The 13,267-nt window shown below is 45.3% G+C and overlaps 2 protein-coding genes across 3 annotated transcripts in view; one reads left to right on the top strand and one right to left on the bottom strand.

The window, feature by feature from the left end:
* Window positions 1-2,070, top strand: part of LOC148893147 (otoferlin-like) — a 28,445-nt gene extending 26,375 nt beyond the window's left edge. For both annotated transcript variants that reach the window (XM_089003959.1, XM_089003960.1), the window contains 2 exons: window positions 497-751; window positions 1,932-2,070. The gene's annotated coding sequence lies outside the window, so the exon portion shown is untranslated. The remainder of the gene's footprint in view (window positions 1-496; window positions 752-1,931) is intronic.
* On the bottom strand, window positions 1,728-12,917 carry alms1 (ALMS1 centrosome and basal body associated protein). The gene is made up of 22 exons (XM_089003961.1): window positions 12,653-12,917; window positions 11,502-11,647; window positions 11,306-11,426; window positions 10,895-11,226; window positions 9,796-9,968; window positions 9,431-9,584; window positions 8,081-8,527; window positions 7,853-7,968; window positions 7,402-7,574; window positions 6,965-7,332; window positions 6,518-6,664; window positions 6,162-6,296; window positions 5,878-6,098; window positions 5,097-5,357; window positions 4,625-4,727; window positions 4,396-4,545; window positions 3,710-3,957; window positions 3,139-3,232; window positions 2,906-2,966; window positions 2,718-2,817; window positions 2,272-2,327; window positions 1,728-2,074 (listed from the first exon to the last, which is right to left on the bottom strand). The coding sequence occupies exons 1-22, from the start codon at window positions 12,667-12,669 to the stop codon at window positions 2,017-2,019; spliced, it is 3,681 nt and encodes a 1,226-aa protein (XP_088860087.1). The 5' UTR covers window positions 12,670-12,917; the 3' UTR covers window positions 1,728-2,016.
* Between the last annotated feature and the right edge of the window lie 350 nt (window positions 12,918-13,267).

The following is a 13,267-nucleotide window of genomic DNA, read 5'->3' as shown; positions in this document are numbered from 1 at the left end:
ACTTGTAAAAATAGCACATTTTGTAAATTGTGTCAAATTTTTGTAAAAATAACAACTTTTGTAAATTGTGGACAAATTTTGTAAAAATAGAAACTTTTGTAAATTGTGTAAAAAAAAATTTAAAAATAGCACCTTATGTAAAAATCTGTAAAAACACATTTTGTAAAAAAAATAACTTTTGTATTTTTTTAATAAAAATAACACATTTTGTAAATTGTGTAAAAAAATTGTAAAAAGAGCAAATGTTGTAAATCGTGGACACATTTTGTAAAAATAGCACATTTTGTAAAATATTTGTAAAAATAGCACATTTTATAAAAACATTGTGAATTTTGTATATTTTTTGTAAAAATAGCACATTTTGTAAAGATTTTGTAAAAATAGCAAAATGAGCTAAAATAGCAAAATGAGCCTTTTATTTATTTATTTATTTATTTATTTATTTATGTATTTATTTATTTTAACATCAGCAAATATGAAGTATTGATCCTTGCAGTGACACCGAGTGCTCAACTACTGGAGCAGAGAGCGAGCTCGCATGCAGTCGCTGCGAGACAGGCTCGACAGGCGCACCGAAACAAATGTCTGTGTGTGTGTGTCTAAATACAGACACGCACGCACGCACGCACACAGTGTGACGCTGCGTTTTGGTGTCAGGGCCAAGTTGCAGAGCACGTGGTCAAACCGCAGCCGGGCGCTCGGGTGCCCTCCGACCCATTTCGCCACCTTTCCTGCCACCTCCTTCGTCAAGGTCAGCCAGCGCGCATCCACCACACCAAATTTCTTCTCTTCTGTCTTGAATTTATCCATGTTATAGAATATTTGTAAAAAGTCTAAATAGATAGCTAGCTAAATAGCTGGCTATATAGCGAATAGATAGTTAGCTAATAGATGGCTGGCTAGGTAAATAGCTAGCCTGTTTTGTGCAAAAATATTGTTTCTAATAGTTGTCTTTTTTTCTTGCAAAAAAAAATGGTGCCAAATTATTTTTCAAATGTTTTTTTCTTGCAAAAAAAATCTTTGTTTTGTGCAAAAATATGTTTTTACTTTTCTTTTTTGTTAAATCAGCTTTATGCAAAAACATTTTTCACATTTTTTCTTCTTGCAAAACAATCTTTGGTGCAAAAATATTCTTTTATCATTTTTTAATTACAAAAAATTGTTTTGTGTCTGCAACTAATTATTTTTTTTCCATCTTTTTCTTGCAAAAAAATTGTTTTGTGCAAAAAATATTTTTCTGTGGTTTTTTTCTTGCAAAACATCTTTATGTGCAAAAATATTTGTAAACATTTTTTGGGTAAAAAAAGCCATTTAGTGCAAAAATATTTTTTAAACATTTTTTTTATTGCAAAAACGTTTTTTGTGTGCAACAATATTTTTTAACATCTTTTTTGCCAAAAAAAAAAAAATAATGACAAAAAAATGTTTTTCCTGTGCAAAAATATTTTCTAACATCTTTTTTTCTTGCAAAAAATGTTTGGTGCAAAAATATTTTTCTTGCAAAAAAAAATCAGTTTTGTGCAAAAATATTTTTAAATATTAACCACAACTTTTTCAACAAATGTTGCGATGAAGAACATTTCAAGCGAAACATGTGATCACCTTTAGTTTGAGGAATCCATTTGAAAGGCGCAAATCTCAATTGGTGCGAACGAACGAACGTACGTTCGGCGAACGGGGGCTCCTCCCTCCTGCGTGCCGGTGGGCCGCGTGACGCTCCCGTGCTCTCGGGGTCAGGAACGAGTCCAGCGCCTGCTCCTGACGCAGAGTCAAGTGCGCCACGTCCACGGCCTCCTCTTGCGCAACTGAGCCTTCCTCGCCCTCATTCTCGCCCGGAACAGACCCGGCCGGCGGCTTTGTGACCCGTGTCTGTCTCACTTTGGCTTCTTGTGAGCAATTGATTTTTTTATGATTTCTTTTTGCACGTTCAGGCTAAGTTTGCACATCCAAGCGAAGAAACGTCAAGTTTCTTTCAGTTGGAAGCCACCTTTCTGTGAGTCGTCGTCCACTGCGACATCAACACGGGAGGAAAACACAGAAAGCAATCCAATCCGACGCCCTCGTGCATTTTGCACTTTGCATGGAAAACAAAAAAAGCAAATTTGCCTTTATCATCTCTGCTTGCTTTTCATCACGTGAGTTTGTGTGCGAGACGCCGATCAATAAAGTGTAGCTTGTCAAACGCATTTCTTCTGCACGTCATTTTATTGGAAATGCTACAAAAAACTTTTTTTTTTTTTTTTTTTTTAAAGCGACAAAAAAAAAAGTCACCAAAAGTTTTCATGGGGGACAGCCTTGCGGTTCTCCAGGCGACGTTTGGTGATTTTCTGAAAAGAAGTTGGAAGAAAAACAAAAGTTGAGTTTTCAAGGCGCAAGATCATCATGTTTTTTTCTCAATCCTGTCATGAATTATTATTTTTTTACTAGAATGGATTCATTTTACTTTGAAGACTGGACATTTTCTATTTGACATTATTCATGCCTTAAAAAAAGTTGATCTTTCAAGGCACAAGCTGATTTTTTTTGACAATCCTGACATGATTTTTTTCATAGAATGATTTTTTATTCAACGTCATTCATGCCGAAAAAAAGGTCATTTCATTTCATGTCATTTTGTCTTGATTTTTTTTACATATAAAAATCTCTCTCTCTCTCTTTCTGTCTATTTTTGTTCATGTTGATTTGGTGGCATTTCTCTATCCATCCATGCATCCAACCTTGTTGTAGATGAGCAGGTTGAGTCTGTTCAATCGCAGTTGCGCGTCCCTTCGTTCCATCTCCAGTTTGCGGAGAACCTCGGGAAGGCCTTCGTACAACCTGCCAAACAAAAACGCAAAAGCGTCGAGATGGAAAACACCAAAAGCAGGCGAACGAATGGATGTCGGGGGGGGGGGGGGGGCTTTACTGTTTGGTACGCTGCTTCATTTCCTTCCTGGGCACGGCCCTTCTTGGCATGCCGCCGCTGCCTGCAACAAAAATACAAATACAAGTAAAACATACGCCGCCATTTTAGTCACGAGCCAAAATGTGCGGTTTTGTTTTGAAATTCTTTTTTTTTTCGTACTATTTTTCCCGTTGTTTTATCCCCAAAAAAAGCATGGAAATGAAAATGTCACTTTGAAGAAGTGACGTGGCGACCTGCCATTGGCGCGTTCATCTTTCGCCAAGTCAACATTTGAAGGCGTTGACGAGAGTCCGAGATGAAGTCGGGGCGTCGCCTGGCCAGACATTCCTGCAGGGGGCGCCACAAACAACAACAACAACAACGTTGCACGCAGACACATTTCAACATTTCAGATGCAGCAAAAGATGGAAATTAAATGTCTTATTATTATTACTGTTATTACTACTACTAAAGGCAAATCCAATCCAATTGCTACTATGACTATTATTACATTACAATTACTATTACGACTATTACTACTACTACTACTATTATTATTACTATTATTATTAATTTTATTATTATTACAATTAGTTGTATTAAGTTCATCCTGTCTACTTGATATCCAATTTAAAAGAGCTGACAAAGGCGGAAGTAGACGCCGAAACATGTCGGCTATTTGAACACTACCGACAATATACTGTCTGCAAGATAAGAATCTGTTTTAAATTAAAAAAATGGTCTCACTATTATTACTATTGTTACTATTACGAAGAATCTTATGCTGCTTATTAAAAGCGTGATTTTGGCGGTTGGAAGTTGAACCTGCAGTGACGTGATCGGGCGGCAACTTGCGAAGGTCGCGGCAAGATGGCCGCCGGCGCCGCCGCGGTGGCGGTCTTGGTCCGAGTGCTGTCGCGGCCTGAGAGGTTCTCTTGGCGTTTTGGCGGCGCGGTGGTACCAGACGCTACTCGGGCCGGGTTGCGCCGCCTCCTCCGCCTCGCTGGGCCCGTCCGGATCCTCGGGGCGGTTCTCCTTGGACGAGTCGTCCAGCGGGATGAACCACCACACCGCTGAAAACGCCGCCATTTACAAGGGGGGGGGGGGTCAAAGTGCAGGCCCGGGGGCCAAATGTGGCCCGCCGCATCATTTTGTTCGGCCCGCAAAAAAGCTCATCAAACTTGTGAAATTCTAGCTAGCAAAAAAGAAGAGAAAGAGACCTAGCTAGCTAGCTAGCTAGCTTGGTCGCTCACTCGGTCACTGGCTAATTCCTTAAATCACAGGTGTCCAAGTCAAGGCCCGGGGGCCAACCGTGGCTATACTGCTATATATAATTTTGATGCACTTTTATTCCTGTCACTTGTGATATTTTGATTTGATTGCATGCAAAAATGTCTTGACTTTTTCATTTGCAACTTGACTTTTGTAAGATTGGACATTTTTGCTCGCAACGCAATCACCCCCCCCCCAAACAAAAAAAAATAATAAACATTCAAATCTGGCTAACGCACCTTTGGGCAACCTGGGCGGCGTTGGGGTCTTCTTCTGCTTGAGGGAGGCGGAGGTCACGTGACCTTTGGGCGCGCTCCTTGGAGGCGGGAACATGGTTCCCACGTCTCGCGTGCAAAGGCGGCTCGCGTCGCACACGATGTCAACTTCGCCTTCAAGGGAAAAAAAAATTACATGAAAAAGTCAAGTCAGCAGATCCATATTTTTATTTTGATTATTTTTATTGCTGGCCTGCTTGAACGCCTCTGCTGAGGTGCTTGTTGGCGATGGCGTGTCGGGGGGTCTCGGCCAAGGAGTCCGTCGACGACAACGGCGACGGCGACGGGCCAATCACCTGCCAAGTCGCCACGGCACAACATTTAGTCACGCGATCAAAATAGCTTGTTTCCATTTTCTTTCATCTTATTTTAGTTTCCAACAGATTAACTAGATAGCTGAATAAAAAGAAAGCTAGCAAGAGAGCTACCCAGCTCATCTTTCGAGCCATCCTTTCATTGTCCGGAGCGCTTTATCCTCATTAGCGAGGAATTCCACAAGTTTGCTTTGCTTTTTCGCGGGCCGAACAAAATGATGCGGCGGGCCGGATTTGGCCCCCGGGCCTCGATTTTGAGCTAGCTGAATAGAAAGAGAGCTAGGTAGCTAGCGAGGAAGCATGCTAGCAACAACAACAACTTTTGGACTTTTCCCCAAAGGGCAAACGTACGTTGGACGCTCGTGTGGTTTGGGAGAGCGCGGCGCGGAAGCCCCGCCCCTCCCACTGCTGGCGTTGTTTGGCCACGTGCGCGTAAAGTTGTTGGAGGCGAGCGCCGCACTTGGAGGCCTTGGCGCTTTTGGCGCTTTGGACGCGCTCGGCGCCGAAGACTCGAACCAGGCGGTCCGTGTCCAGCGTGGACGTGGTGGTGCTGGACTCGTCCCTGTCGGCCGGACAAAGAACGCCGGAGGGGCGGGACTCGCGGGGCCACGCCTGCACCGCCGCACAAAACAAGACAAACCAGAAAAATTGGAAGAAATCGTTACAACATTACATAACATAACATAACATAACATTCAATACAATTAAAAAGCGATTTGGATTTCGAAAAATCCACTTTTGCTCTTTTTTGTTGAATGAGCTTTTATTTTGAAAGGAATAAATTGTGATTCTCACACTCCTAAAATTACTTTATGGAAAAATATGTCAAATTAAATGACAACATTATTTTGATTTAGATAGAAAAATGAATTGTCATCTTCACTGCTCCCGATCAATTGTGATTCTGTCACTGCAATAAAATCAAGGTCGTTTTCATTTTTGTCTAAAACCAAAAATGAAGTGAACGCCCCCCCCCCCCCCCTCATGCCCCGCCCCAATTTGAAGACGCGTTCCTTCACAAAACAAATTCAAAAACAAAACAAAAGTAATCAATTTAAATGTCAATAAAATAAATTAACATGTCTTGAAGGTGATGTCATTTACTGAACGTATTGATTTCTTGACTTTTGACCTTGGCCGGGGGGGTCTCCACCAGGTCGTAGGGCATCCGCGCAGGCGGCGCGTGGGCGCCCCCGGTGGCGAGGATGAGATCCGACAGGCGCTGCAGCTGCTCCAGAAGCCACGCCTCCCTGCCGGCGGCCCCCGGGGCCAAAAGCTCCCCGTCCCGCCGCGCCTCCCCTCCGACCCTCGAGCGCTCCGTCACGGGGGCTTCGTGACGGCGTCCGTCGGGGGCTGCGGCACAAACGCACGCGTCAAGGCGGGGCTTACGGGTGGGGGCGGGGTTCGCCGGCTGACCCGGTAGCACCAACGGCGGCGGAGGCGGGGCACGCCTCTTGCTGTAGATGCCCTCGGCGCGCTTGATGGCGACGCCGCGATCCGGGCCGGGATCGGCGCCGAACGGCGGCGGCGGCGCGGCGTCGTCGTCCAAACCTGAGGACGCACAGGGTGAGCATTTTGCCGTCTTGCCCCTCCCCCCCGACCCCTCGACCCCTCCCAAAATGCTCCTTTGTGCAGCGCATCAATAATAAAGCGGTGCTTGTTACCAAGCGGCAGATGCCAAACGTGGCTTGAGTTTGGCAAAAAGGGGCAGCGGGAAAGCCGAGCCGGCCATTTTACACACTTTTTTTTCTTTTGTTTTGTTTTGTTTTTACCGGCGCGCGAGCTCTCCACGGTGACGGTGCTGCAGGAGGACGACGCGTCGGCTTCAAGGTGAGGCATGAAGAAGAGTTCGGCGGCGCCGCGAGGCTTGTAAGGACGCAGGGAGGGGCCCCTGGACGCCGCCTGAGGGACGTCCCTGACTTGGGGACACAAAATCACACATTTAGTCCACGTGCCGGGATGATGATTTTGAAATGAACTCAACTCAACTCAACTAAAGTCAGCGTAAAAATACGTTTGAAAACCAAAAAAGAATTGAGACAAAAGTCACACGGGACACATTTTCTTAAATTCATACCAATCGAATTCATCAACCTATTTTTTAATGAACTTTTTATGTGTATTTTTTTTACTTTTTAAATGCGCGCACACAAATACGTCCATCCATTTTTTTATTGTTTGCTGTTTTGAATTTGAAAGGGTGACAAGGACGCTCCTACCTGGTGTTTCGGGCGTGTAGCTCCTCATGGCGTTGCCCGCGACGGGCAGATGGTGAAGGTGATGATGATGGTGATGAAGGTGATGATGATGAGGAGGAGGCGGAGCCGCGGCGGACGCGGGCTGTCTCGGTTGGTCCCACTTGGGCGAGAGGCCGACGCCCTCGTCCGCGCTGCTGACGGCGGGCGACGAGCGTCTCAGCGGCACGAATGCGTCGGCGGGGGGTCCCGCCGACGACGAAGAGGAGGAGGAAGAGGAGGGGCGGGAGGCGGCTTCGGAAGGTCTCGGCGAAAGGGTGAGGTGGGCGCGCGACACGTGACCAAACGGGACGGCGGCGTCCTCCGCCGCGTCCGGCCCGTCGGCGCCGATCCTACGCGGGTCACGTGACTAAATGAGGACCCAAAAACACGGACCGTCCAATTTGCGTCCAAATACGAACCCCGCGTGAGGTCGCCACTTGGGAGCGGCGGCCCGCTTTCGGGCGGCGATCGTGATGGACGTGTGCGCCTTGACGTCAGCCGTGGCGTTCTGCGGGCGGGCGGGGTCGGATTCCAAGAGGGGGAGTGGCCGGGCGGGCGCCGCCGCGCTCTCTGTGTCTGTGCTGCTTTCGCTCTGGCGGGGCCGCAAAGTCATCAATGACGTCACCAAAAGGGGAAGGGCTGATGCGTTCAGGGACACTCTGTCAATCTAGCTAGCTAGCTGGCTTGCTTTCCATCTATTTGAGTTACTTGCGGGTTGAGTGAGAGCCGGCGCATGTGGCTGCCGCTGCTCACCCACATAAAAACTGATCCAGTGACCTTGAGAGTTTTGAAAGGCGCTTCGAAATGAAATGTCTGAATAATAATTTCCGATAAGACGACGAGAAGTTGAAGAGCGCCGTCCGTCCTCACCGTGACAAAGTTGTTGGCGAGCATGGCGGCTTTGATCTCCTCGATGCGTCGCCGATCCTCCTGGTCCAACTCCAACGCGTCAAAACGACCCTCGGACAAATTCCGGATGAAACGCTCTGCCAGGCAAAACAAACAAACAAACAAACAAACAAACAAAACACCAACGCGTTTGGTTTGGACTTTCAAAGGCACCTGAAATAATGTTCACAAATGAAGCGAGCGTCCGACTTTTGTGTTTGGGGTCTTCCGGATCCGAGACGCCGACATCCGGCGAGCCGACCCGCAACAACTCGGCCACTCTGACGGTCAGCGAACTGCGCCCGCTGCCGTCGCTCACGGAGGCGGCGTCCTCTCGGTCTTCCGGAGGCGGGACCGCTACGGCGGGCGGCGGCGGCGACGCGGCGGCTAACGGCGGCCGAGGGGCGGCGCCGCGGCCTTCCGGCTCGGACCGGTCCGGGCCGGTCCGATCCGCCGACCGGTTCCCGGATGAGCTTCCACTCGCCGGACGAGCGGGACTTTCTTCCGGTGGCTCCGAATAAGACGCCGACTCCGCCGTGGATGGCGACGACCGAGCTCGGGGAGCCAAAGTCTCATCCTGGCCCGGTTTGGGGACTGTGGGACCGTGACCCCGAGGCGGATTGGAGTCCAAAGGCGGGACTTTGGCGGGGCTGCCAGCTGGAATTAAAAAAAAAAGGACAACAAAATTCATTTGACTCAGTTTCTGAATCACTTCACCTCCAGGCCTGTGGGGGGCGCCGCGTGCATGATTGATAGAGTACCCAACAATCAAATAAAAGGCGAAAGGAACCGACACATTGGTGTTGTTAATTAAAGTTTTGACAGTCAAAGCTTGGTTTTCGAACAAAAAAACAAACTAAAGAACCTGAACTAATTTGGGAATGTATATTATCAATATATTATTTTCAATTCCCAAGTACCGTCAATTTGTGAATGGCAGTGAATGAGTTATCTGGCTGGCTACCTGGCTAGCTAGCCATTTGCTATCTATTAGCTGTCTATCTATTAGCTAGCTAGCTAGCTAGCTAGCTTTCTCTCTATTTGAGTTACTTCCGGGTGGAGTGAACGCTGGCGCGTGTGGATGCCACTACTCACCAGCAGAAAAACTTATTCTGTCACTATAAAGTAAAGTTGAGAGCTTTGAAAGGTGCTTATAAATGAAATGTATTATTATTAGTAGTAGTATTGTTATTATTATGAGAAAATAATATATGGAAAATGAACAAATTGGTTTTCGAACAGGTTTCTGGAAGGGATTATGGTCGAAAAAAACAGGTACGACTGTATTCTCATCATCATTATTTTTATGACAAATATTTCTGGCATGATATTGTTTGACCAATTTAGTGGCAAGTATACCAACCCGAAGAACAAAAGCAAACTAACGAAGCAATATGGCCGCCTCGCTTTTTACCCGTGTGGTGACGGCGCAATATACGATGTATTGGCATTGCACAAAAAAGCAGACATTGATTAGAATGGGAAATGTTTTGGTTTTCAAACCGCTTTCTGGTTGAAAATCCAGATTGGACTTTTTTTTGGGACTATTGTTTTTTGTACCTTCCGATGACGGGATGCTTTTCCCTGGCGTCCCTCCGGCGGAATCGTTAACGGCGCTGACGTCGGTGGGAGAGGATTCCGGCTCCCTGATGGGCGCAAACGGCGTCAAGATGGCGGCCGGCGACTGCTCAATGCCGAGGTTTTGGAGATAATGCTAGCAAAGAAGACCGGATCGCGTTAGGATTTTTGAGGCCTTTTGATTCTTTCTATTTTGATATTTGTATGTATTTTTTTTTGCCACCCCCGTCGTGAACAAAAATTAAGAGCAGTATTATGCAAATGAGCCATTGGCTACTCCGCCCCCTTTTTCTGCTGGGCCAATCCGGAGCCATCCCGAAACTTGACGCGACGGGATTTTCACTTACTGGAATTCCGTCTTCGACGTTGACGTCGGCCATCTTGGACGGCGTGCTGGGCCGCGAGGGCCAGCAGGGGGCGTAGTTGTCCGCCTCCAAACTGACAGCAGAAGAAGACAACTTGGAAAGCGCCATTGCGTCCGAATCCAGCGAGGCGTCGCAGGAGGCGTCGCCATCCACAACTGAAAGGAACATTCAAATTAGTCGCAGAAACAATACATGGAGAGAAACCAGAATATAGTATAAAAGAAACTTAAAAACAAATAGCCGACCAATTGGCAGTCATTTTTAATGGTAGCACATTTCAACAAACCCCACCCAAAAATAAGGAAATAAATCAAGAAAAATAGATAAATAAAAATATCCAAATAAATAAGATGGAAAAATAAAGAGTTAGATAAATGAATAACCGAATAAAAATAGAAAGAAATTATTAAATAAATACCTAGATAAGTAAATAAACAAACAAACAAACACATAAATATATACATACATAAATACATAGATAGATCCTAACAATTGCTCAATAAATAAATAGAGAAATAAAAATAAATACATAGATAAATAAATTGATAGATAAATAAATAGATAAATAAATAAATTAATTAAGTGCATGTGTACACCAACATAAATAAATACATAGGGGTGAATAAATGACTACATACATAAGTGTAAATAAATTATTACATGTATTATTGAAGATATAATAAGCAATCTGCTATAAAGTAAAAGTACAATAAAAAGATCAAATTGATATTTTTGTTGAAATAAATGTTAGCTAACCAAAATAAGAAGTCATTTTATGGATTATATTTACATTTTCAAATGAATCGGTTATCGGATGTTTACTTTGTGAAATGTTGGAGTTGAGAATTGTCAAGAAGATACCATCACATAAATAAATAGGGAGAGTTGCAGTCATTATTATTATTATTTATTATTCCATCTGTAATTTGAAATATCGGCCAATTTAATTTTGAGGTGATTTTTCTTTTTGTTATTTTTTATTTGAGCTCTTTCATGAAGCATTTTCAAGTGAAAACCAGCAAACCAAAATTCCAAATAACGCCAGAAATAAAACCAATGACAAACGTAAAAGGCGGCTCACCTCGTTGGGAATTCTCCTCGCCGGGGGGGATGACGGCCGGCCGCGTCGGAGTCGCCGCCGCGGATTTGGAATGCGGCAGGAAACGCGCGCGGGCCACGTCGGCGGCGCCGTCCCGCATTTGCGGCGTGGAATTGTCGCTCCGAGACAGCAGCTGTCGGCGCAACAGCTCACTGGCGGCGTCGGGTCGCGTCCCGCCGAGCCCGCGGCTGACGCGACTGACGTCGGCTTCCTGCGTCCTCTCGCCTTCCGAGATCACGGTCTCCTGGGCCAGGGGGTGCTGAGACAAGGAGCCCTCGTCGGACTCGTGCGCGGCAGAAACGTCCGGGCTTGCGCTAGCAAGTCAAGCACACAAATAGAAAGCGTGGCGTCGTTGCGCACAAGAGGAAACAAAAACGGAAACATTGATTTTACCTTAAAGGTAGGAATTCCACATGGCTTTTTTGGAGTAGGGAATATTCCGTCACACTGGCTTCTTGGGCAGCGTCGGCGGGCAACAGGGCGAGCGCCGGTGACAAAGCGCTGTCCTGGAATTCTGAGCAAAGTCACCAAAATATGAGCTGATCTCTATCCACCTCAAAAACCTAAATAGTGTCCAAATATTTCCTACGGAGTTGCGAATGCGGAACGCTGGTCTTCATTTTGCCATTTTGATGAGAACCTCTTTGGAGACGTTCCACTTTGTCCGCTTGCCTTGTTGCTGTTCCGAAAGACAGGCTCATGTCTTCATCGTGGGACAGTTGGGAGACCTCAGCCCTGAAAACATATCGGGCGGCATTTATATTCCTTTTCAAACCATAAGAAAAATACGCCACGCCACGCCACACCACCAAAAGTGTTGATCTGCCTGCACGACCACAAAATGGCGGCAACCATTATTGATGTCCAATTTTATTTGAAAAACATTTTACGTTATTACCAAAAGTATATTCTCATGAGTAAACATTTGAATGGGACATGGAAACACCGGAATAACACTGAAATTATCGACAATTTTGGAATAAATGAGAAATGCGTTTTTTTGTCGAGCTGAACGACGTGGTAATTATGCGACGACAATGACGTCATTGAGTGCGCCTTGTCAAACGACGACAATAATAACGATACATTTCATTTGTAAGCGTCTTTCAAAACCACTATCAATGTGTCCAGAATCCTTCAATTGTGATGGGGAAACGAGTAAACGATTCCGAACTATGTCCTGGTGTCGTTTCAGAACTTGACCTTGTCTTCCACAGCCATCGCAATTTACTTCAGTTTGAAAGAAATAATAACGTATAAATAAAATATTACCAGGACTGTGTTGACGCGATAATGGCATCCTACAACCTATCGTTGACGTCGCGGTCGTTCACAAGTGCAGAAAAGTGATGCGTGAAGTGATTAAAAGTATTTTAAAAAACACTTTTTAACACGAGTCGCTAACTTAGCCGAGTAGCAACAGGTTGCTAACCGTAATCGCCTGGCGAAACAAGCGTCGCTCGAGCGTGCAAGAAAAGCGTGTCAACTATGCCGCTTGAGTGTTGACTTTGGGTCACTAAATCTGATTTGGAGTCCTTCACAAAACGCGAGCCCATCTAAAACGCGTCACCCAACTGTGAATAACTCACGCTGCTAGGCTAGCAACAAAGCTAGGCTAGCTTCGCTACCCGCCAGCCTCATAAGATAGACGTGCAGCTTGCTCGGGTAAACGCAAGACGACAGCACGCGAAAAAAAAGAAAAACCACACACATTCAATATATTCTGCAGGTCAAGATTACCGTTGAGCGGCACACATCTGATGCGACGGCTTCTTTTTTTCGCAACTTGACGCGCGCTTCCCGGCTCCACTAGTCAGTCGGTATCCAGGCAGCGTTGCTAAGGTGACTTAAAAGTAAGTTAAAAACTAATAAACGCTGACACACTCACCTCAAAATAACCAAGTATCAATCATTACTGAATTCTAATAATTCTGGCGTGTCAACGCCACATTGATTCGGTTGTTTTCGTTCCAAAACATTCAATGTTGTGGTTGTTGCACTCCAGAGCGGAAGGGGGCGGTAGAGAGCTTCTCTTTTTTTTATCGAACGACGGCGAACAACCACCATCGTCCGAAAACGAATACAGTATAGTAGTAGAAGAACAGTACGTATTAAAAAAAAAGACAGATTATGAATAGAAGTTTTTACAATTTTTACCTTTAATGATAATATTAACAGACGTTATTGTAGTTTAATTCTGTGCCTCGTCCTATGTATTTGTGCCGTTATTTTTTGTTGACAATGAATCCTCCGTTCGTTTCATGTCTCAGGAACTTTTATTGTATTTTTTTGCTACATATTTCAGCCAATTGTGTTTTTCTGACATTGACAAAAAACAACAACCCAAGTTGATGT

The sequence above is a fragment of the Hippocampus bargibanti genome, linkage group LG09 (genome assembly GCF_051943395.1).
Source record: "Hippocampus bargibanti isolate YZ-2025 linkage group LG09, ASM5194339v1, whole genome shotgun sequence".
NCBI lineage: Eukaryota > Metazoa > Chordata > Actinopteri > Syngnathiformes > Syngnathidae > Hippocampus > Hippocampus bargibanti.
Note: the sequence above shows the minus strand (reverse complement) of the source record. Positions and strands in the feature narration are given on the sequence as shown.